The sequence below is a fragment of the Apteryx rowi genome, unplaced genomic scaffold (genome assembly GCF_003343035.1).
Source record: "Apteryx rowi isolate R43461 unplaced genomic scaffold, aptRow1 scaffold_11, whole genome shotgun sequence".
Classification (NCBI taxonomy): domain Eukaryota; kingdom Metazoa; phylum Chordata; class Aves; order Apterygiformes; family Apterygidae; genus Apteryx; species Apteryx rowi.
In genome coordinates this window covers 5,313,235-5,336,331 of record NW_020447308.1, presented here as the reverse complement: position 1 = coordinate 5,336,331, position 23,097 = coordinate 5,313,235, and the positions used below count along the sequence as shown (strand labels likewise).

At 44.5% G+C, this 23,097-nt stretch overlaps 1 protein-coding gene across 1 annotated transcript in view; it reads right to left on the bottom strand.

Annotated features, from left to right (window-relative positions):
* Positions 1-22,430, bottom strand: part of LRRK1 (leucine rich repeat kinase 1) — a 76,867-nt gene extending 54,437 nt beyond the window's left edge. The window contains exons 1-4 of the mRNA XM_026074866.1: positions 22,370-22,430; positions 21,439-21,652; positions 3,754-3,917; positions 2,155-2,326 (exon numbers count right to left, since the gene is read on the bottom strand). Coding sequence (XP_025930651.1) covers positions 2,155-2,326; positions 3,754-3,917; positions 21,439-21,505 — 403 coding nt within the window. The 5' untranslated portion in view covers positions 21,506-21,652; positions 22,370-22,430. The remainder of the gene's footprint in view (positions 1-2,154; positions 2,327-3,753; positions 3,918-21,438; positions 21,653-22,369) is intronic.
* Positions 22,431-23,097: the final 667 nt, after the last annotated feature.

The following is a 23,097-nucleotide window of genomic DNA, read 5'->3' as shown; positions in this document are numbered from 1 at the left end:
TCATGCATAAGCTAGCGACAAGAGGAGGGTTTGGAGGCTGCCTGCTAGGCTGCTGGTAGAAAATCCAACATCTATTCCCAAGCAGAAGTGGCGAGGAGTGATCAAGACTGTCTTGCATCCAGAGACAACGGGACTGATCCTGCAGACGTTAGAGACAAACATCTGAGATAGGCCATTTCTTCTAGCTTCATGAGAGGGGATACAAAGAATAGGGAAAAACAGCTGACTTTTCATCTTTCTGGATAAATAAACCAAAAATAAATGTTTTAGATAATGTGAAATAATTGCTTTAGTTGGTTTTCACTGCAAGCAAAAGTCTCTCATAAAAAATTCAATTTCCCACTGAAATATTTCATTTTGAGTGAATTTTTTACTATCAGTTCACAGTAAATTTAGGCAAATGTTATTTAAGGCTTAAAAACTAAAATACCATGTTCTGATTTCAGCATGAATTTGCTAATCATTTTAGTCATCCCCAAACTGCTTTTTTGCTGAATTTGTATTTTGTCTGTAGAACATCGCTTTCCTCTAGGTGAGCATCATTTTGCCCCATGTAACTAAATGTCCATGACATGATTATCTCTACTAACAGTAAGCAGTACTCTAATCTTCCCTGATTTACACCACCACCTCCACTTATTTTACAAATTCACATCCAATGTAAAATGTTTGCAGAAAGGTTCACAAGCCCAAGTTTCTGCAGAAATAATGTCACACTTTGCACCCTTAACAGCTTTACTATATCTCTCACCCTCACGCTGCAAAAATCAGGCTCCACTTCAGCTATAAGCCAGAAGTTCACACGGAGCCAGAGAGAATCACTGCAATGCATTAGCCAAGGCAACACTCCTGGACAGGATACACATGTAATTTATTCCCAGGCCCTGTGATTGGTCTCTACATAACTTCACAAGGAAACCACTGGAAGGTCCTGTATAAAAACTTCTGAAAGCTGCATCTTTATAGGGCTAATCCCCGCACTCGAGTCCCCCAAATCAAGGGTTTAAGGAAATTTGGTCAGCTCTAAACCTATCTAAGTTTCCAGCATCTGCTTAAGTCACTCTTCATTACAGAGAGTATTATTATTTTAATATAATTTAGTTTTTGCTACTGGGTTACAAAAACAGCCTCATCAGCCTCCTTTTCTGGCTGAATGAGATATCACGTTTAATTGCATCCCCCTCAAACTGGAAAGTTTCCGTTGCTTGTTAGTGCTCCAACAGTCTAAGCAGATCAAACATGCAGGTGTCCCAACAGGTTATTCCTGTCCTCATGGAGGCTGCTGGCAGGTATATAGCTTTGGTGGGGAGCCAGAGCTATATTCACATCAAAGACTGCAGAGGATGAGCTTAGCCGTTGTGACCACTGCCGTGTCTGAGGTCAAGACAGCGATGAATAATTCACCGCGGCTGCTGTGCAGCCCTGCCAGACGCTGCCTCCGCAGGCAGTCCCTGGCGAGAAGCGGCTGCAACGCCTGCGGTACGCGATGAGAGCACTGGGCGACCCGAACATCGCTCCTCGTCCTGACTCGCAGAGCCATGCTCTTTTTTCCCCACAGTTGCAAAGGAAAAACCTGTCTTAAGAATTGCATCTGGGGCTAAAAAGTTGTTTTCTTCTGCCATAAAATCATTGTATCAAAGCAAAATTGTAAATAAAATAAAATGATGATTCAAAATAAGAAATTCCCCTGAAAGTCAAATCAAAAAGGCAGGAACAAGAGAGCAAAGAACGTGCTGCCATCTGTGCACCCAAGCTATTGCTCACCAGATTGCTGCACTCTCTCCCTCCCAGCTCCACTGTATCTGCAGGATCAGCACAGTGGGATGATGCCGTTTCCTGAAAATGCCATAATTTCCCTGCAGGGTCTGGGACGTTACCCAGATGTGAGGGCTGATGGGAATGAATCGGCTAAATGGCATCTTTCCCTACTTCCAATTTGCAAACACGGAATATTTTTATGCGTGTGTTTTCTCCCCCATGGGAAAAGTTTTCTTAAGACACAGCAGATATTAGATCCCTCCACCCACTTTCCCATGACTGAGTCCCTCCCCTTTCAAGGGAAGTGGAAAAAAAAACAATGCCTGCTTGAAGCTGTAGCGCACAGCTATTGAAAAGCCTGGAGAAAAGGCAGAGACAACCCAACAGTAGGCTTACCATGCAAGGAGTCCAGCAGTTCTTTCACAACGTCCTTATGTCCAAAATACGCAGCCACCACAGCTGCATTGTCATCATTAGGTTCGGTTGGTAACACCACTAATGCTTCCTTCAGTAAATACCTCACCGCCTGCAGATCTCCATACGCAGCTGCAATACCCAAAAGCTGACACTGGTAAAGAAAATGCAGCAAAATAAACTCTCTGTGACCCTCTTCACATCTCTAAAAGGGGGGCAGGCAAAGGAAGAGGGCATTTCTAGAGCTATGTATTTATTTATGCCCACACTCTGTCACTGTGGTTAGCTGAGAACGTCACGAACACTAACAGCCACTATAACCACTGCTGTTGATGTAATAAGTAACTATATTTATTTATTGTTTTTGTTTAACAGTCTTTTGTATGGCTTTACTGCAAAAGTGCCCAAGGTCCAGCACAGTAAGTATAAAACAATCTCCCATGGACCAACAGAAACAGCATTTGCACAGCTCTGCTGGCAGGTGAAGTGGTATCTTATTTTGGAGATGGCCGCTAAGCCTGGACTTAATTTTCAGGTACTCTCCAAACAYGGTAATGGTGGTGTTTAGGGAGGAAAGAGGGTAATTCTGGGCAATTCAGCAGAAACGGTGACACTATCTCACCTGAAATTTTACATAAATTCTAACACACTGTGTGTCATGCACCTCGACCTTTAGACAGATGTGTGCTACAAAGAGTAATATATACCTGGATAATGAAGGGTCAGGGTCAGACGTGCAGTTAGTATAAAGTGTTTGTTTATATCAGCTGAGAATCTTGCATAGTAATTTTACATTTAGTACAAGTTTTGCTGATTACTTCATCACAATCAAGACTTTAAAACTACTGTTTTAGAAGTACTTCAGCCTTTGGCAAATAAACCTCTTGTACTGTAACCATCTTTTTAAGTCACTAGGAACTCCATTTGTTTTCTTTATTATAGTAGTCCACCATACTGAGAAGAAAAGATTTTAAGSTTTTTTTCCCTTCCACCAGAAGCCCAACAACCTAAGATAGATACTATATACTTCCTGAAGATCAAGTCATATATATAAGCTGCAAAACAGGACATGTCAGCTGGAGGTCAGTGGAGGTCTCCTGGACCAGAGCGGGTTTGCATTTGGCCCGTTTGGAGAGAAGGCAGAAAAGCCCAGGGCTCTCTGCATCTCGCAAAGCCAACACACCCTCACATGCTCCGATAAACTGGCAGTCTGATGTGAAATACTGACTCCAATAAAGCCAGCAGGAGTTTTACCATCCACTTCAGTGTCAATAGGATTTCTGTCCTGTGGCTCCACTCCTGATGCTGTGACTGACCTCAACATGCWGTTTAATCCCTCTGTGCCTATGTATGCTCTCCCTGAGGTGTGTCTCATCTTTATGACCTGTGCTTTCAAGAGAAAACCCCGTCCCTGAGCCTATGTTCCTGAAGTGCCCCACACAAGTCCCATCTGGGACCCTGCAGCACCAGCACAGTAGGTAAGGGAACACACTGTCTGCACGAGGAACAATGCAAGGCAGCAGCTTGGCATGTGAACGTTTCTTTCTCAATAAAATTTGGGAAACAGTAACTCTACCCTACCTTTTCCACTTGCAATGCAGTCTCTTCACATGACAACTTAATCAGCTCTTGGGCCTTACTGGAGTCTCCAGTTTTGTAAGCAGCCTGAATGCTTTCTGTCACGGGTGTCTGAACTATGGAAACTTCACCTACTGTGGACTGCTTGCCACCCATGTCCRCAGATCCTGCAGTAAAAGAGGAAAAGAGGGGTCAGGAAGAAGTACCTATTTATTATTCATGCACAGCTGTAACACCAATGCAATCTGGCAAAAAAAATAATAATCAAGGGGCAGATTATTTTCAGTGGAATATTTACTGCATACAATTAAAAAGGAGAGGGAAAAAAACTCAACGCCTAAATTGTCTGATGAGAGAAAGTCATGTTAAAGGATGTTAAAGTACTTTCCAACAGGGACATGAAACTAGAAGGAACAGTGACTTCCTCAATTGCTCCCAGAGGTGGTTTCCAAAGGAAGGTGTGAAAGCTCAGAGACATGTATGGGCTGCTGCAGCCCGACACAGATACTTACATGAGACCAGCACCTACGGTACTTCTAAAGAAGCAAGGAGTCTGCAGGGCCTGCAAAGCAATTCTGATATTATTAGCTTTACTTCAGTCACACTTTATTCATCGCATGCCAAGAGCCTGACAAAGCCCCACTGCACTTCTCCAGCACTTGCAACTAGAGCTTTATACACCTTAATGAATGTGAAAGGAAAGAGAATTATTATGCGCTATTTTCTAGATGGGAAAACAGAGTAAAAGGAGATTATGCAGGATGCCCAGCGTCACCAAGCTCAATCCTGGATAGTGTCCCAGACTAGATTTTTTTTTTAAATGCTATTAGAAGCCATGTGAGTTTTTACATTTTAAAGGAACGGTGTATCTCTAGAAATCCCTGCTCTTGTGTTTCAACCACAGGACTGCTGGGTGGGTGCTGGGTCTATTTTGTCTGAGGTTGCCCCAGGTACACTACTAACAAGTTTAAAGTTGAAAAGCTGCAGGCCATCAAAGAAGATGCTCTGCTGTGGCTAACAAAAAGGCAGCCACGAAGTCACACACACAGTTCCTGGCTAAGAGGAGGAGGAAGCTGTGTGCTCTGGCAGGGAAGCCACTGAACTGCGAGGAAGATGCTCAGGTCCATTCCTGGTTGTGGCACTGATGCTGGGCTCAGCCAGCCCGAATGCTCCCCCTCTGCTCCCCGTCCTCTGCCAAATGCTGAGGTTGCAGCCTCGCTGGGGTCGTGATTCTCCATCCCCGTTTATCTCACATCACCCATCACCACAGGGCCCCTGTAAGCCGGGGGAGCAAGGCATCAAGCTGCCTCCATTAAGAAGCACAAAAGAATGACATACGAGACAGAGAAAACCAAAAACAGAAGCACTTTTCACTTGAAAAGAGACCATTTCATACTCACTTTTTCCTACTAAAAGATTATTAATTATTACTACTTATCTGCAATTGGTTAAAGAAAACCTGTAAAGCCCACAGATTTTCACATGAGTTAACAAGGACTTTTTAAATAGACACATATGTCGTGCAGGGCTTAGTTTAATGCAGCCTGGAAAAAGAAGTAAATTTGGACCAATCTATAACTGTCAGTAAATATCTTTGAATAATGCAGTCTGAATCACCAGTACCTTCTGACTAACACTTCTCATCAATTATTTAAATGAAGCTCAAATCACTCAGACATCGAAGATGGCTCCAGAGATTCATGCCATTAAAAACGTGCAGGCATCAATAACCTTTCTCAGATGATGCAGAATGTGTGAAGGACAAACAGCAGAAATCAAGGCAAATGAACATGATGTTATATTACAGCACAATAAACAGCATCTCAGAACTCATGCAATAGGTGCCATGCATTAGATTTTCCTCCTAATTCTCTAGTTTTCAGGAGCACATAACAGAAAACTTATCCAGCATTTGTTCCGAGGCCTTTACAGCAGACCACCCACCTGTAATGGACCTCTCTGAATATTGCGTATGCTTTAATTGTTTTTATGGAAACCAAAGGAAGGAAATGCAAATTATTCCTAAGCAGCTAACTGTTTAAAGGGAGACAATTTTCAAGCAAAATGGTTCTCCAATCTAAACAATTCAGTACAGGACTAAGCACAATTGTAAGTACAGATCGAAGAAGATGCTCCAGTTCCTGGACCACGCAGCCACCCTTGCTCAGTGCCCTGCGATGAAATCCTGGACCCAGAGAGAAGCACTGGAATTCCCCCTGGAGGAGAAAATGCCTCACACTGGAGATCCAACACAGCTGGAGTGCTGAACAGGAAGTCCTTCAAGTCAGAGCTGCCAGAGCACAGCAGCTTTAAGCTAGTCACTAAAGAAATGCTGAGAATAGGGACAAGTTTTACATCCTTCCAGCCCCAGTTCCTGATTTTGGGGACTATCACTCAAGATCCACACCTGGAGCCCCATACAAGTGTACAGGCACATCCTTTCTGCCAAGAGCTGAGCTGGGCTACCATTCGTTCTTTTTGAATCATGGCCAGGGGAGGTGAAGATACAAGCATCTCGTGGTAGAGGCTCACTGAGGATCTGGGAGATCCCAGGGTCACTTCCTCTTCTGCTAGAGAGGTCTCCAACCAACCTCTCGCACTTCCTGCATGCCGGACCACTCTGTACAGGAGCAATTTCCACCTCTCCTTCTGAAACTGCCCCACCAGGGATCACCCCCACCGAATCAGCTAGGCCAGGGAGCACGAGAAGGACCACGACATTATAACCGAGGGAAGGAGGAACTTGGCAAACTAGGCTCTAACCCCAAGACTGCTTCTGTGTTTTACCCAAAGACTGCTTCATGAAATCGCTTGGCTAATGTGTCATGCTTCCTCTTCCATGCTCCTTTTGGCCACCTCAAAAGCCTTAAATCCTCTCTGGCATAACGGCATAGTTACACGTGCTGTTTGGAGAACATGGCCTGGGCATCACYTCTCGCAGTCTGTTCACATGCATTAGGTGCAGACTTCTGAGAGCTCCAGGACCTGGACGGTCACAAACTGTTGGTTTCATGGAGTTAACATGATCCCAAACTTAGCTGGCAGTTCAGTCAAAGTTTTCAGGACCTTAATTTTGATCCCTAAACTCCATTTTAGTCTTAAGTACATAAGAACTTTTTATTGATCTGACTAAAACTGACTAGTTAGGCTATGTTTGAACATCCATCAAGTAGAAGTCAATAAAAGCTTCATTGAATCTAAGCAATCTGGACAATTCTGGTGTTTGAAATTGATGTATTTAYATTTAAATATCCTTGGTAGAAAAATAATGCTGCTCATCATTCAAATTCATTATGTAACTGTCATCAAAATTTCATTCTGTGATTGTATTCTGCAGAGCAAATTGACCTCTTGTCTAAGAAGATCTGGGGGGAAAAGCTGTTAAAGATCTTCAGCAGCTAAAGACCTTGCAAGTGAACTAATTTACAAGCCTAAAAAGAGTAAAACTGATGAGTCACGGAGTAATAAAAAGCTTGCCCTCAACCAACAGCTGCACCCGTGTGGTTCTGTCAAAGCTAACTTGACTTTTCAAAGACTAAGTGAGAGTGGAAAACAGGCCATCCATTGCCCAGTTCCCAAAAAACACAGAAGCCAAAGCTAAGCACCTGGTGAACTGAATTACCCAGTTCACAGAAGACTTCCTGGTGACTTAAGAAATGATATATTGACTTCTGATATACAAATGGAAAATAAGAAGCCAGATATATTTTATAAACTTAACTTATACTGACCATAAGGCCAAAAAAAAAAAAGGAGAAAAATTACACTGTACTGGTTAAAGACTGTTTTATTTCCACAAGATTCATGACTGAACTATCATCAGTACTGGCATTCATGTAGGCTGGGATAAAATTTTGCCAGTACATGCATGGGCCGATTTTAGCTGGAATCTGGGCTGAAATCCAGAAAGAGTCTGCCTATGGCTTTAACCCGACATGTTTCATACTCTTTCTTTACCTGTAAACTTCATGGCTTTCAGTTAACAGGGTCACCTCAGGTGCATATAGCCTTAAATAACATGGTATGAGAGCAATAACTGAAGCTGAATAACACTGAACCTCTATTTTTTAGACTTGATCATGCAACATGCTGAGCATTTAAGCCTGGATGTAACAAAGTGCTTTTAATTCTTGGATTGCATAGATTTAGGCCCCGGCTTCTGCACTTTCCTCAGTAAGGTCTATGTTAACATACGACAATGTACATGGCATAGCAAGTTATGATATGCTATCAGTACTTCTTGGGTATTCCTGTAACAAAAGGCAACGTGAAGCTCCAGAAGCTCTTACAGCCCTTTGGTCATTTCCTTTGGCTTTTACTTTATTGCACAATGATCAGGGACAGAATTCCTGTGGGGGCCTCTAAAACCACTGCCCCAAATCAGCCCCCTCTTTACTTCTGAGGTTGCAGAAGGAAGGCAGATAAACGAAGTCTATTTGAACTGAGGTGGTACGGTCTGGGTTCATTTCTCTAACATGTATTTGAACGCCGATGAAAATAAGGCCATTAGGCTTACTCCTTACCGCTCCCCTATCTCTGCAGCTTCTTTGTTTAATTTCTCTGTAGACCCACTGKACCTTTTCTTTGCCTGATGTCCTGCAATCTTCTCTTTCTACTAATGACTGTAACCAAACCAAATGCTAGTTTTAAAGAAGGGAAAACAGCAGGCATTTATTGACATTAAAAACACATCCTTCTTCTATTCCTTACACCACTTAACAGTTTGTATTAAAGGAACTCACTTTGGAAATATTTCCCACTCCCGATTCCAATGTCTTATGGAGTAGCTTTAAGGTTGGTTGTGCAGAAATAGCCTTTTACAAAAGCTAAGACCAAGACTAATTTTCTTCTAAAAAATATTCCAATGGTAACAGTGGTTATTAATTAAAAAAGCAATGTTATTTTATTGCCATTCAACAATTACAGCAGTATCAATCTAAAAGTGAAATGGACTGTGCTGTCTTAGCTAAAAGCAACAAAACAAAAATAGATTTTTTAGTAATAAAGGATATCATGAGGGTATCAGTGTTAAGTGCAGTTACACCCATTCTCAGGCCCTGTTAACAGGGCAGGTGAAGAAACTGTTTAAAACCTAAAATTTCTAAATTGATAGTATCCCTTCAACAGTAAAAAGGTGAGGGTTTGCAGGTAAATGCTGTGAATCAGCAAACTATCAGCACACAGCAGCATAACAAAATAGCACACTATACAGATGATTATGTCCCAAATCACTGCATTCTTTGACACACAACCTCTCAGAGTTTATAGGTGCTACATTAAGTCCCTTTGATAAGGTAGAAGTTCTTTAGTAACTAACTACAATATTAGAACATTCTTATTTATCAGAAAAAAATATAAATGGGATGTTTAATGCAGCATAAAATAGGGCGGGAAGCTAGCCTACTTCAAAATGGAATTACAATAATAACACAGCTTGAAAACTGCTACTGACCTTGTCATAGTTTGTGCAGGTACTTCCAGAGACAGAAGCAAATCGAGATGATGACTTTAACACAGCCTCCCATGAAGTGATGCTCAATAAAGCTATTAATTCCTTGGACCGCCAGCCACCCACCTCTGCTCCGGCACAAACCGCTCTCAAGCAGCTCTGACAGTGGCCACTGGACGCAACGTCTTTTGGCTGGCAGTTTCTTTGTCTGAATTACCTACTACATTTTACCCTTGACAGTTATTTTCATCTCCACGTCCCATTAGAGTGAAATCCAAGCCTCTGGTCTAGCGAGGATCCGGGGCCGGGCGGGCAGAGAGGCCGCCGCTCCCGGGGGGGCTCAGGCATTAATCCCTCACCAGCACCAGATGGCTACTGCTAACCTTTCCCAGACTAATTTTTTGCCATTTTGACTTCTGTTCGCTGCCACAGAGCAGATGCAAAAAGGGACAGAGATGAGGTTTAAAATGTGCTAAATATTTTAAGCCAATCCCCCAAATGCTTAAATACTCACAAGAGTCACTGAACGTTTTTCAGTATTACTCTAAGGAGGCAATGGCAGGCAGGTTTTCAAAATTAACAGAAAGCCAGGTTAGTTCTGAGGCACATGGCATCTCTGTACCAGACACATCTTCTGGCGTTTTGAAAAACTTCAAATTAATACGCTGAGTAGCAGCCAGCAGGAAGCCTCCAGTGGTTTCAAAGGAAGACGTATCTGTCCTACATTGCACTTTCCAGTCAGACTGGGAAAGGAAAAGTTTTCTATCTCATGTAAATCTTTGAGATACTGATAAAAATGTCTCATTCCAGACCAGGCAGAAAAAACAAATTCTCAGGCTTCTTTAACGCAAAACTGTATAAAACTTTAAATCAGCCCAAATCAATCAGAATGCTTTATGAAGCAAAGATACCTTCAGTGTTCCTTCTCTAAACCTCAAAGCAGGGTTTTATTGGTTGTTTAAAAATGTTTCATTCATTTCATTCTTTCATTACTTAAATTGCTTAAATAACTTATTTAGTACTTAAATAAAAAGATGCAGCCACAGCGCAGGACCTGATGCTTCACTGTAGCCCCGGGAGGAAGGTCGCTCCTCCGCCTGCCTCTGTCCCCCACGCCAAGGAGGGTCCCGCAGCAGAAACCCTGCCACCCATTTCATCTTGTCCCCAGGATTTAGGCRAAATACACCTGGCCCAGTCGATTCTGGGGTAAAATGCCAGGATTCAAACAACTTGTTGGAGACGGAGAGGGAAAGTCACGGTAAATGCAACAAGCTGGTTTATCTGGGAAATCCAGTGTCCCTGTTGAAAAGGCCGGGACAGAACGGGGCCACGTCCCCCTCGCAGGGATTAATATTTCTTCCCAACTGGTGAGATGTGCCGTTTTCTCCGGACAAAGAGGGAAACCTCCACACACACTTTTCTGACTGTTTTATGTGGCTCAATTTCATCCAAATGTCCATTATTTAAAACTAATTAAAGGAACAGCTCTACATTGAGATCTGCTTGCCGTGCCAGTGGAAAAGATGATGTATTTAGTACAAATGAAGCCCAGATTTACAATATAGCTTTTAATCAAAGCTCACTGCCCCTGAAAGAGAACATAACCCTAAAAAGACCAAATATGAAACACAGAAGAATGCTTTGGAGACAAAAATCCAGTACTGAAGGGATCTTTTTCATTGTYGTTGCATAATCTGGTATTATTTTTAAATTGTTTACATGCCAGTACCATGTATGCTAAATCCTGCTCTGCACTGAACATTTTCCAGCAAGCATAAAGGATTTTGTTAGGGGCCTGCAGACAATTTTAGGTACAGCAATGCAAAGTGACCAATGATCACCAGAACCACTGGAAATATTCTATTTAGAAACGCTCTTGACCTGCAAGGAAAAAGCATTTGCTAATGCAAATCAGAAAGGAAAAAATAAAGTCCYGGATGCAAAGATGCTCTGGGGTCCTGTCTTTTTAAGGGGCTCCCAAATGGAATTATGAAAAACAGCAGCCCCAGAAAGCTTTAGCTTAAGCTCTACATTTATACAATAAGCCTTGGTCTGTCCCGGCCAGTGCTGAGCCAGGGTGGAAAAGCTCTGCCAGGTCTGAGCAGGCTCCTGTGTTTGTGCACGTGCCTCCCAGGTCCCCGGGACTCTGGAATCAGTCGCTTTGTCCAAGAAGTTCAAATGAAACCAAAATTGTTGTTCCTACTTTGCTGAAGTACAAAAAGGAGATGCATAAAATTATTGCACGGCAATGAACTTAGAGCATGAAGAAACATACACTGGAAAACAACTGTCGGTGCTGGTCCTCAGCAGAGCTGCCGTGTGCAAATCACGCTGCAAAGCACAAGGTAGCTTCAGGTCCCTAATGTATAATAATAATAATAACAATAATAATAGCCTGTAGCTATACAAGGACAAGGAACAAGGGCTATTAACCTTAAAGCCCTGGGTGGGCCCCTTCCCTCGCGCACATCGCTTCCCCACACAGGGCAGTGCCTCCTGGAAGAGCACAGGGGCAGCAGGACCACGATCTTTGCCAAAGGCCCGGCGCGGAGGCCACCCATCAGCGCAGCGGCCACGCGCCCCTTCCTCCCGCACTGACAACCTCCTCATCCTCCTCCCTCTCCTCCCGCACGCTGGACGCACAGCAGCTGGGCGCCGCAGAGGTGCCGGCGTCCCTTTGCGAATAACCCCACCGCCCTCGGCGTCTCAGCAYGGTCCCTCGTCCGCCGCAGGGACGGATGGGTCCCGCTGGGGCTCCCTGCCCTCCGCACGGAGAGGAAGCGGGCTGCAGAAAGCAAGGCAGAAGTTGAGGCGGATTCGCACGCGCTGGAGGAGTTGCAGCCAGTCTGCAGCAGTTCTGGGCGAACCACGAGAGGAAGCGGGGGCCGCGGTACGGGATAACAACCCGGCAAGCAAGAAAAACAGGAGGGAAGCTTGGTACTTCGCTGAAGGGCATCGGGTCCTCAGCGGTCAGGGTGATGGTTCAGCCCTCTGACCTGAGGGCAAGTGCCAGGCCTAAACAGCTCCAGGTGCACGTGTCCTCTCTAACTTTAGGAGCGCTCAAAGCATTGCTGGTCACGACACCGTCCACTCTTGAGGGGCAGAGATTTAGGAAAAAGAGAGCTGCAAACGGCCAGAGAGCCGACTGCTGTATTGAAAATACAAATGACTCAGCTCTAAGTGAAAGTTTCTATTTTTGTCTTTTGGCCTCTGATTTAGTTCCAGTCCTACAGCTTGAATCACTCAGCAATATGCTTTTGTATGCAAGGCCAGCTATGCCACTCTTGCTTTCCAATTTTTAAATTGAAAGATATACATTAAGCACACACAAGTATGATTATACTTTTGGATTTTCTTCATATCCCTTTCCAGGCATGGCTGGAAAGTGAGACCTAGTAAATCATGGAAGGTGTCTCTAGTGAGACTATTTCTGTCCAACTGAATCAAGTATTTTAACCATGAAATCCAAACCAAGATTGGATTTCCATTTGAAACTTCATAAAATAAATTTTCGTGGATGATTTTTGTTTCTTTTGCAACTTCTCAGTTTCCCTAATTTTCAGGCTTTCATCAGAAGAGAAAAATTTCCCTACTTTTTTTCTTTCAAACAAATCATTTTCTCAATATTCTTCTCAAAAATGAGATATTAACTATTCACATTGGCAAAGCACCAAGTCACGGCCAGCCCCTTTACACTGCTTCCTCCTTAGACATGGAGTTAAAGCTGGCTTCAGACAGGAGCAGAGATTTGTGCCCCCAGTTGTGTGCAGCCAAGGCTGGAGGAATCGCAGGTAAAGCTGTGAGTGTGCGAGGGGAGGAAAGGTCCGAGGTCTCTGCAGGTGTCTTATGGATCCTGGATATATGAATATTTTGGAGCATCAGAAAGACTGGCCAGAGCCAAGGGGAAAAGGCAAAGAAACATTAAAAAGACATTTAAAATACTTTGGGTAACTCTGGTTTATCATGTTCAGGGAAGTTTAAGAGAATCTGCAGCAGATGGGGAAGATGAGTTGAAGAAACGAACATCTAATGACAAGAGTACAGCTGAAAAGTGCTTGGCTTGTTTAGCCCGGAAAAATGAAGGCTGGATAGGGATGGGACTACTGCTTTTAAATACATCCAGAGGGAGACATCAGGGAAGGGCAAGAGCTATTTATGAGCAGGGTATGAACACATTTCAGCTGCCAATTAGAAGAGAGTTTAAAACTTTGGAGAAATGAGGCTCTGGAACAGCCTCCCAGAAAGTGCAGCAGGAGCGGCCGAGCCAGCTCATTTCAAATAGGCCTTGCACAAGGTCTCGGAGGGCGACAGCAGGGCGCTGACCCCTCCTGGCTACCCGCAGTTCTTGTTTATCGCCAAGACAATGACAGCTCYAGATTAGTTTATCTGTAAGAGCTGCACACAGAGCAAAAAAAAACCGCAGTGAGGATATGGGCTACAGCTGCCATCAAGGGAATTGCACAGGCTGCTTGGCAGCAGCGGAGCCCAAGGAGCGCGGAGCTGGGAAGAGCAGCAGGGGAAAGGTATGAAAGTGATGCTCTGGAAAAGAAAAAAAAACAGTGTAGAAACGGAGGCTTGGATCCAGCTCCTACTGAGCTCCGGGCAAGCGTTTCCACTAGCTTCCAGGCGAGCAGGAGCAGACCCTCGGAGACGCAGGTTTCCGGGAAAGAGTATCGCGGGGGGAAGATTACCTTAGCAGCTGTGCCTGGAACAAAGAAAGCACCATAAAAAGGCCTCTGCTGCGGCCAAGGCAGGCAGCGCCGGGCCTGAGTCAGCCCGCGAAGCGACGTGCTGCCAAAGGTTTAATGGGGGCTACAAAAAAACCCCAAACCCTTCCATAGCTTGTGACAGAACCTACCAGCGGCAGAAGTGCCCGTGCTTGTGGAGGGGGGGAATGGGGAAAAAACTCCYCTCCGACTTCCCGAATTCTGGGTAAGTCAGCACCAATTTCAAGGCACAAGGCTTCTGTCTAGAAGGATGCTACGCTCAGATCAGGGCACATGCCATGAACCAGCTGCAGCCCATGAGTTTTTTATGTGGCTGCTCTGAGCTACAGAGGGCAACATCAGGAAAAGCATTTTTCATCCTCTTACCCACAACATATGATTAATTCAAACCYAGTGCATCCGAGAACCTGATCCAATCCGGGCAAATTACTATCTTCCATGTACAACAACGAAGTATTTTGATTTCATAGGTTTTATTCCCATCCTGTCAAGGTGTAAAACGTCCCAGGTGCAAGGCAGTGGAGAATTGCGACCACAATTACAAGCTGACTTAAGGAGCTAGACTTTTTTTTTAAAGCTACATTTGAGATCTGAGAAAGGATCCTGTCCATTACTTTAAAAAAAAATAATGTTCCTGTTTGATGCAAAAATAAAAGCTTTTTCAAAGGCTCTTTGATGTGCAAGACAAAGACGGGCAGGCAGGTTCTGGAGGAGGTCTTGTCTTAAGCAATTACCAGCACTCCTTCGGAATCTTACTCACTAGACAGAATTTTAATACGAGGTGGATAATCGCACTGCAGAATGTATCAGCCCTAAACCGTGCGGCTTTTCAACAAAGCAGCAATAACCCACAGATGGGAATAAAAGATGGGAATAAAACAAAGAACCCCCAAACCACCTAAATGAAGAATAAGTTATTCCAGACATGTATGGTTTTAAAAGTTTTCCTTCTGAGCTCTTCTYGGGATAGCCAGAGCAGTTTCCAAGTGATATTCTGATCAGTAACAACAAGCAGTGATGCAATTTCCACAGCGACCACAAACATACCAAGAATATTTGAGCTAAATTTATCCAGACTTCTTGCCTGAATCACTGCTTTGGTTTGTTATTTTTCCATGATTTTCAGCTCTGCACAGCAAAGGCRCTGTGGACAGTCTGGGACCGAGTTTTCCCCAGTCATATCTGAAACGTAAACCTTTACGCTTGCAAGCCGCGTATTGACTATTAGGAATTAAATTAAGTCGCTCCTCCAGCTCCCACCCCTGGCTCCCTGCTCCTTTCGCCAGCCCTCCRGCAGCCGACCGACCCCGTCCCGTCACCCCTGGGTGGCACGGCATTAACCTGCCCACCCATCCRGAGCAGCACGTCCCTTTTACGCGCGCCTGTGCCAGGGGAGCTGAGGCTGGGGAAGGCTGTCCTGTCCACTAACACCTTCGCTGGCAGGTACACATGCCCCTGCAGAGAACAGATAACCTATAGAAACATCACGGGGTTTCACTTTCTCTTCAGACATGCATGGGGTGGCTAACTATCATCCTGGGAGGGCCTGGGCATTTGCAAAAACTGCACATAACTTCCAAAATATTACTAAATTAACAGGGCTATTTTTACATACTTAAAGACAGTCAGTCCTCCCTTTAAGTTAGAGTGACGCAAGGACTCAAAGCACGGACACGCTTTTGTTGTGAAACTATGAGTACCCTATATAAATATCTACAAGCTGCTGCTGGGGTTATACATAATCACGCAAACAAGCAGTTGCTGACCCATTAATGAACGCACAGACTCTGTTTCAGGAAAGGAATTAATATCAGCCTAATGTAATGTAAACCCAAGATGGAACCTATTAAGGGACAGGTTTCACCTATATAGTAGGCTGACAGCTGGATGGCCAAAAAACGCCCCCACCTCTCATCTGCAATGCAAACATTTCCTCCGAGCTAGCTGCCTTCTGCGAAGCAGAGTCCCGGCAGCCTCTTTATTGATCTGAGAAATGAAAAACAAACAAACCGCAGACTTAATGTCCTAACGCTCCCCAAAGATGGGGCCAAAGCCTGTCATGCCGGTGCAAAGACTTTAACGGGTTTTGGATAAGGCCCCCAGAGGCTTTGGAGAGGATGAAAAATGAATTCATAGCACTTTTTTTAATGCAAGTACAAAATGACCTGCAACATCACCGACAAAACGATAAACCAATTAGAGGCCTAGTAAAGGCTGCGTCCGTGTGAACACTATCAATTGCTTYTCCCACTGAAGCTGAGGACACTGCTCTGACTGTGACCAGTGTCAGCCCTCACCGCTGAGAACGACTCCATAATCACAGCAGCAGAGTAGTCAAGGAGGCTTTGTGCACAGTTCTAAGTGCAAAGGATTTTCTTTACTTCCCTTATCACCTTATCTTTGTTTTTTCTAGGCTTCTTGATAACAGCGGTCACAAGTTATATTTTACTGTAACACACAACCAATATTTTAACCTTTAGGGGGAAAAGTAAAGCTGTATAGTGGCAGATAAAGCCAGGTATAGCCCAGACAAAGATCAATGATTTATTACTGGCTGTAGATCACACCAGGTTTGAGGTTTGACTCTGCCCAATTAGCAGTGCTCCTAGAAATGAGYTGGGATTTGATTTCTCTCTGAAAGTCGCTGTGTGCTCTCCTCACCACTTCCCCTATTCCCACGGCCTTTAGGTCCTGCCTAGTTCCTGCACTCCCTGCTTTATGGCTAAGACCTAAGTGCACCTCTACATCCCACCGCCTCCAGCGGGGTGCAGCACCCACGTGCCTTATCAGTCATGCAGGCAAGCTAATTCAGCTTGTTCGTGCACCCCTTCCTCAATCACTTCCCACGTGCACAAGAGCCAGTTTCCAAAAGCAAATGGTTCTTTCAGATGCCTGAAGTTTGAAACTTAAAAGACATCTTCTAAGGGCATGTTCTGAAGAATAGCACATAGTATCCATATTCTGAAAATCACTTCAGTGTCTGACATTAGGCACCTAATTTTATGTGCTGCAGCATTCACTGCCCTTTTAGGAGATCTTGGCTCAGCTCAGTGAGATGGTGCAGCATGCAGCCATGCCACAGAGTCTGCACCGGAGAGCAGCCTCAACCACATGCATTTTCTGGTGCAGACTGGCCTTCTGCGTTAGCTTTTGGCCCCATGTGAGATTTCACCACTTCTGTATAAAGTGTGTATTTAAATAGGTTTAAAAATACAAACCTATTACTGCTCTGCTAGTGCACTTCCTATTCCTGCCTAGCATTTCCTCCTTCTCTTTCTGGAGGGCATATAGACTAAGGCTAATTCATATAAAATACCTTTTTTATTTTTTTGCTGGTTTTTTTTTCTTTTTGCTTGTAGGAATAGTTTCAATTCACTGTTTGGACTCAATCTAACTCTCAGATTAACAAACAGGAGGAAAAGCAGAAAACTTTCAAGGCTCATTTAGGCTGATTATACAGCACTTCAGGCAACCAACACGCTTAGCGGGTCTCTAGCGTTACGCGCTCCAACCGCTTTCCAGATGTTCTCCTTACTCTCCGCACAGCAACACTGTCTCGGCAGATGCAGGGTTATGCTGCTGCCTCCACTGTGCAGATGGAAAAACGCAGGACAGAGAGTGCAAGCACCTTTTTCCGTGTTACGCAGTGCACCATGCCACGACTGGGACTAAGTCCAAGTGCCCCAAGATCTAGCTGCTGCCTGTAACCCCCCCMCACACAGCTGATGGACAGATTTTAAGGTTTACACGAGGCTCTCATGAGAAACAAAGTAGTTTGCAGCAGTGGTGCTGCAAACACCGATTTTCCCTTCCTCCTCTCTTTAGCAGAAAAACGATTTATAAGCAAAGATATTCACAGTAACAAAAGCAAGTTCCTGCCCTTTGCATTTAAGGCAACAAAATCAACCGTGCAGACGTATGAAGAAATAACAGCAAAGATCTAATCTGGAGGCCATGTACGTGCACACCCAGCAACGGGTGGGCTCTGTCTACTTCCACTGCTATGAAGAAGTCAGGTTCTTCCTGTAGACTTTTATTTTTTAAGCGGATTTCACACGTAGCCAGACTGACAGCCTGGACRGCTCAGAGAGCAAGGGCAGGACCARTGRAAGTTTGGGGCCCTCCACTTACAGCCCTGAGTCACGTTTGCAAACACAGCACCTCCACGCGAGCGGGGTGCGACGCTGGATGCGCCGAGCCCTGTGCCCCTAAAAGAGGCYGTTTCAAACATGACCTCGCTTGCTATTAGCTAACCAAGGCTGTCACCCCTTAATCACTTGTGAAACCTTCCGTAAGAAACGGCATTCGCTCCCGAGCRGCGCCTCTGGTTAAAATGACCCTTTCACGCTTGCAGGGCAAGGGGGATTACGGCACTGCTCGCCCTGGTGACTCCGCAGCGATTCACGGAGCGGTGGCGCAGGCAGCAGCTTGCCTGTCCTGAGCTGCGGCGCAGCCTCTGCGGTGGGCTCGCAGGGTCACCACCGTCGTGGGCTCCTTCTTCCACAGAAAATAAAGCCCTGTAAGCTGCAGAGTCCCCACAGCACTTTTGAAGCTGGTCTGCACTGGTCTGCTCCAAATGCCAGGTCAGGTCATTACGCTCTGGCTACTCATTTGCCCTCTAGTTTCAACATTTATGTCCTTTTCCGCTCACGCTGTACATGTCTATCTCTGCTTCTCTGTACAGTTGGAAGTGGCTTGCTTACAACAGACTTGCCTCAAAAGAAGTTGTGAAGGTTCATTCAGCTAATACCTGTAAAGCTGTGATAAAATTTCAAAGAACTATTGCTGGTACCATTGTCCCTACTTATGCAATATTATATACATTGCAATATAACACACCCTGTCAATACTCTTTTCTAGATTTAGGAGGAGAGAAGAGATACTCTCCAGTGCATTGGAAAAAGCACCCAGTTCCCCCTCAGAGACGCATGCAACGGGCACACAAACACTCTGGGACTTTGAACACAATTCTTATTAAGAGAGAGATAAAGCTCCCTGACAAAAGTATTCTTGCATTCAGCAGACAATGATGGCTCTTCCACATCTCTGCTGAACCGTCTCCTAAAAACTCGTACGAGAATTAATTTCTAGCTGTAAAATTTTGTAAGATTYGAAGAAACAAACCAACCGCTAGAAAGGAAATAAATCTCTATCAAGTTCTAGATGTTCACACAGTGATATCTTCAGGCTTCTATTTTACTTCCTACAAGATTCATATTGTGTCACCTCCATTATATTACGCAGAGCTTTTTAACCAGGTTTAAAATAACCCTGCTTCACAAGAGACTGCAGCCTCCCCCGAATCCCTGCTCGCTTCGCACATGGAACGAGATTTCTTTCTGTTAATTAGCGTACTGGGAGCAAACCTGGGAGCGGGGAAGCGGGGTTTGAGGCGGCAAGGGAGATGCCAACTACACCCGAAGTGGAGCCACGGGATGCTCCGCCAGCACCAGCGAGTGGAGCTGGCAGCGTTGCRGCGGGCTCCGTGCGGTCCAGCGCTGCCCGGCAGCTCGCTCGCGCCCAGGGCGAGTGGGTGTCCTGCTGCAACACAGCCGAGATGCCGCGCAGCCAAGCGACGGGAAGGYGAGCCCTTGCTGCCATACTTTACGTTTGCTTGCTAGGGAGCCGTGAGCACGTCCTCCACTGTATAGCTGCCGGGAAAGAAAAAGCCCTAAGACTTTAAGGCTATCCAACGACCAAGGCACCAGGTGGGCATCCTTCCTGCACCACATCGGCCAGCGAAAGGAAGCAGGAGGCTGCACAGACCGTCAACAACGGCGYGTAAATAGGGTCAGATGTGGCGGCTGAATGACTCACTGCATTCCCGCAGCCGAGTTGTGTAACAGGATCCAAACACAGAGCAAGGACCAGCTAACTTTGGGAGTGGACCAACTAGCTAATGCCAATTATTCCTGGCAGGAATCAAACAGTCCCAAAACAAAAATGAGTTTAAACATGTACAGGATGCTTATAAAGAGCAAATCCACTAGGGTAGCACTAGGTCTTAAGCTCTCCTTGGACCACTCTGTCAGGCTTCCAAAACTGTTTATCATAAAAAACTAACCCATACATGTAAGTATAGAAGSTCATACCAATAAGTTTTGTATGCCTCCTGTTAACCGGCTTAACTGAATATATTTACATAAAAGAAAAACGTAAGAAAGTCCTCAGAAGAAAAAACTGAACTCATGATGTAGAAAATATGATTTCATACCTTTTTGCTTTCTTACTACATTACTTACTCGTGAACTAACTTGTTTACTTACTGTATCTTTAAACACTGAGAAAAACTTGTCAAATCACTATTACACTTAACACTTGCTAGTCATTAGTGCAGGTTAAAATTCTTCTCACGGTTTATAGCTTAGTATTCAAGTGGAGATAATTTCTTCCAGAGAGAAACTCAGAAGACAGAATTTACCATTTTTAAAGATATTTAATAACCAAATGCTCCTGCCTAGTATAGAAAGATAAAATGCTAATTAACAAAAGTGAAAAACAATAGATCAGTATCACGGAATAAGCAGAATACATACGGAGAAAGGAAAGAGTTCCCAGAGCTGCCTGTGACGCTGGTGAGAAACGTCTTTGAATAAGATGAGAAGGCCTCTGAATAAAATATCAGGTTTTGCTTCATAGTTGCTGATAAAATCCAAAATAAGGCTGCAAAAACATTAGCTTGCACGGAAGCCTGCTTACTCACTACAGAGCGTCAAACACACCTTCATCCCACACATAAAACGCAGATGCTGCCTCCTAATGAACCGTTTGTTGCAAGGGGGGAATACCGTTATACAATAAGCAGAAGGCCATTTCTTGATGCAGAGACATAACTGGGTTTTGACTCAGAGAAATGCAGGAGCACATAGGAACTGAGGATTTCAGTGCTAACRACCATCCAAAAATAATTCGACTGTTCAGAAAAAAAAAATGAACAGAAAACAACTTGAAGCATATATCCTTTTGAAAGAGAAATTTCTACCCACGGATTTTTTTTTGGTAGTATTATATAAATGCAGACCTCCTAATCCATACCAACAATAAATCACTGCAAGTCACTCARTCGAAGCTGCCAGTAAAATTGGAGTAGGTTAGTATCTGTTCAGTCTGCAAAATGATGCTCTGATTTTAGCAGCTTTCGTACCCTGAATACACACTGCATCAGTGGCTGGGAACATATTTGCATTCACATGCTGAAAAAGTATGGATCTTGTAAAACATATTTAGGAACTGATATGATACATATACTGACTAATTCTGTAGCTTTTCAGAGAAAATTGTTTTTCAGAGGAGTGCTATTCTTACCCCCTGAATAGTTCAACATCATTCTCCTTGCAAGTAAAATTGCTTGATACGTTTTATAGATTTTCAAAGATTAGCATTCATTCAGATCATTCAAAGACCTTTCACATAYTCAAATTTCACTGAAACTCAGCGGAAGCTGGCTATCTAAAACATTCCCTTAAAAACTTCTGCTCCCAATCCAACCAGGAAAAAAATTGTTTCATTTACCATTTTGCGGATCCATGTTGCTCGCTCTGTAAACAGCGGCTTCCTCCGTTCCCACACACCAGTACATTCTGGGTTGTAGTTGTGAAGGTTCAACAAGCGAACTTTCTGCAGCACTTCAAATTGAATAGTGTTGTCGAAGCTGAATGACCTCTGTCAAGTAAATGCAGAACAGGGCCGCTGCTAGCAAACACCATCCCGAAGAAACGCCACGTCCCTGTGTAAAAATAAGCAACAAAATAAATCAATCTTTCTAGTACACAAATTGCAAGAGGCTTATTCCTCTGCACTTACGAACACAGTTGTCTCGATATTACTTTGGAGAAACGCATCCATCATCTTATGCAAATATAAATACAATTAGTTATATAATAGCTTTGTTAAGAGCATAACATGAATTAACAGAGGAGTTTATCTTTTCTATAGTGGAGATATTGTTAATGTTCCCAATTTTTCTCAGCCAAAGCTGCTGAGTCTTTGGTCTGGGAGGGTGGGCAGGGGTCACAGCTGCAGTTTCAGATTCTCCACAAGCTAGTGTAAATTCAGAGCATTGAAATGATTCAACGCAGCTGGAAAAATCCTAAATGCAACCTCAAAATCTTGCCCATTCACAAAGATGACTGTGACTCTTGTAAGACTCTACTGTGAGAAACTGAAAAATACTGATGTGGTTACTGAGACAATCCTCTACAGAAAGAAAACACAGCTAAGAGGAACACACAAGCTTCTTTCCCCTTTGCCCAGTCATTTCAGAGAACTCTAATACTACAGAAACAGCAGGCTCCTTCAAACATGGGCAGGGAGGCAAATCAGATCCTTRGGTGCTCCTAAAGCTTGCCTTCTCTTAAACTGCCTTGCATAAGAGGCAGCAGAAGACTGAAGGGCTCAGTCTCCCACGGCATTTCCAAGCTCTTACCACTTTAAAGCTGCACACCTGTAACTTTCTGTCTTTTAAGGAGTCTTCCACAGAGGTTAAGACTATGGGTGAATTTGCAGTTTGTGCTGTTCCTTCATTTTCTGCTTTCAGTTTCAGTCTGCAAAGGCCTCTCACACGATGCCCCTCACCTCTGGTTCTAGTTAGATTTTCCCATGGCTGGTGTTGTGATGCCGCAGTTTTGATCGGAGTTAGTTTGGCTCTAATTCAGCCAAGCGCACAGACCCATGTTGGCCAGCAAGACCCAAGCATATCACTAACCCTGCCTGAACAGAGCTGGTCTCTTGGGCTGGGATCAAAGAGCAAGGAGAGCATAAAAATAYACCCATCCATCACCACTCTCCAGGCAGCCTCCTGCTCTCCCCTCATTAAGTAGGGATTTAACAAGGAGCTGACAATGTTACCAAATTACCCAATGCTACATCAGTAGTTTCTAGGTGAACAGCTGAGTTTTGGGTGCAGGTACGGCACAATCCAGTTTCTGATGACCCCTGCGTTGTGGTGGCCAGCAGCAGCAACCGAACCGCACACCCGGCACACGGCGCAGCCCTGTATCCTGCACGCCAGCGGCTGGGGGAAGCCATCGGCTGCCGTTTGGTTCTTTGTGCTTTTCAAAGGTGGGAAAAATGCTTTGGGTGTCGCAAATACACAGGCTGAGATGCCTGGACCAGTCTCCGCGCAAGCACTTCTGCATGGACCTCACAGCCAAACGCCTCCTGCTCGGTGGG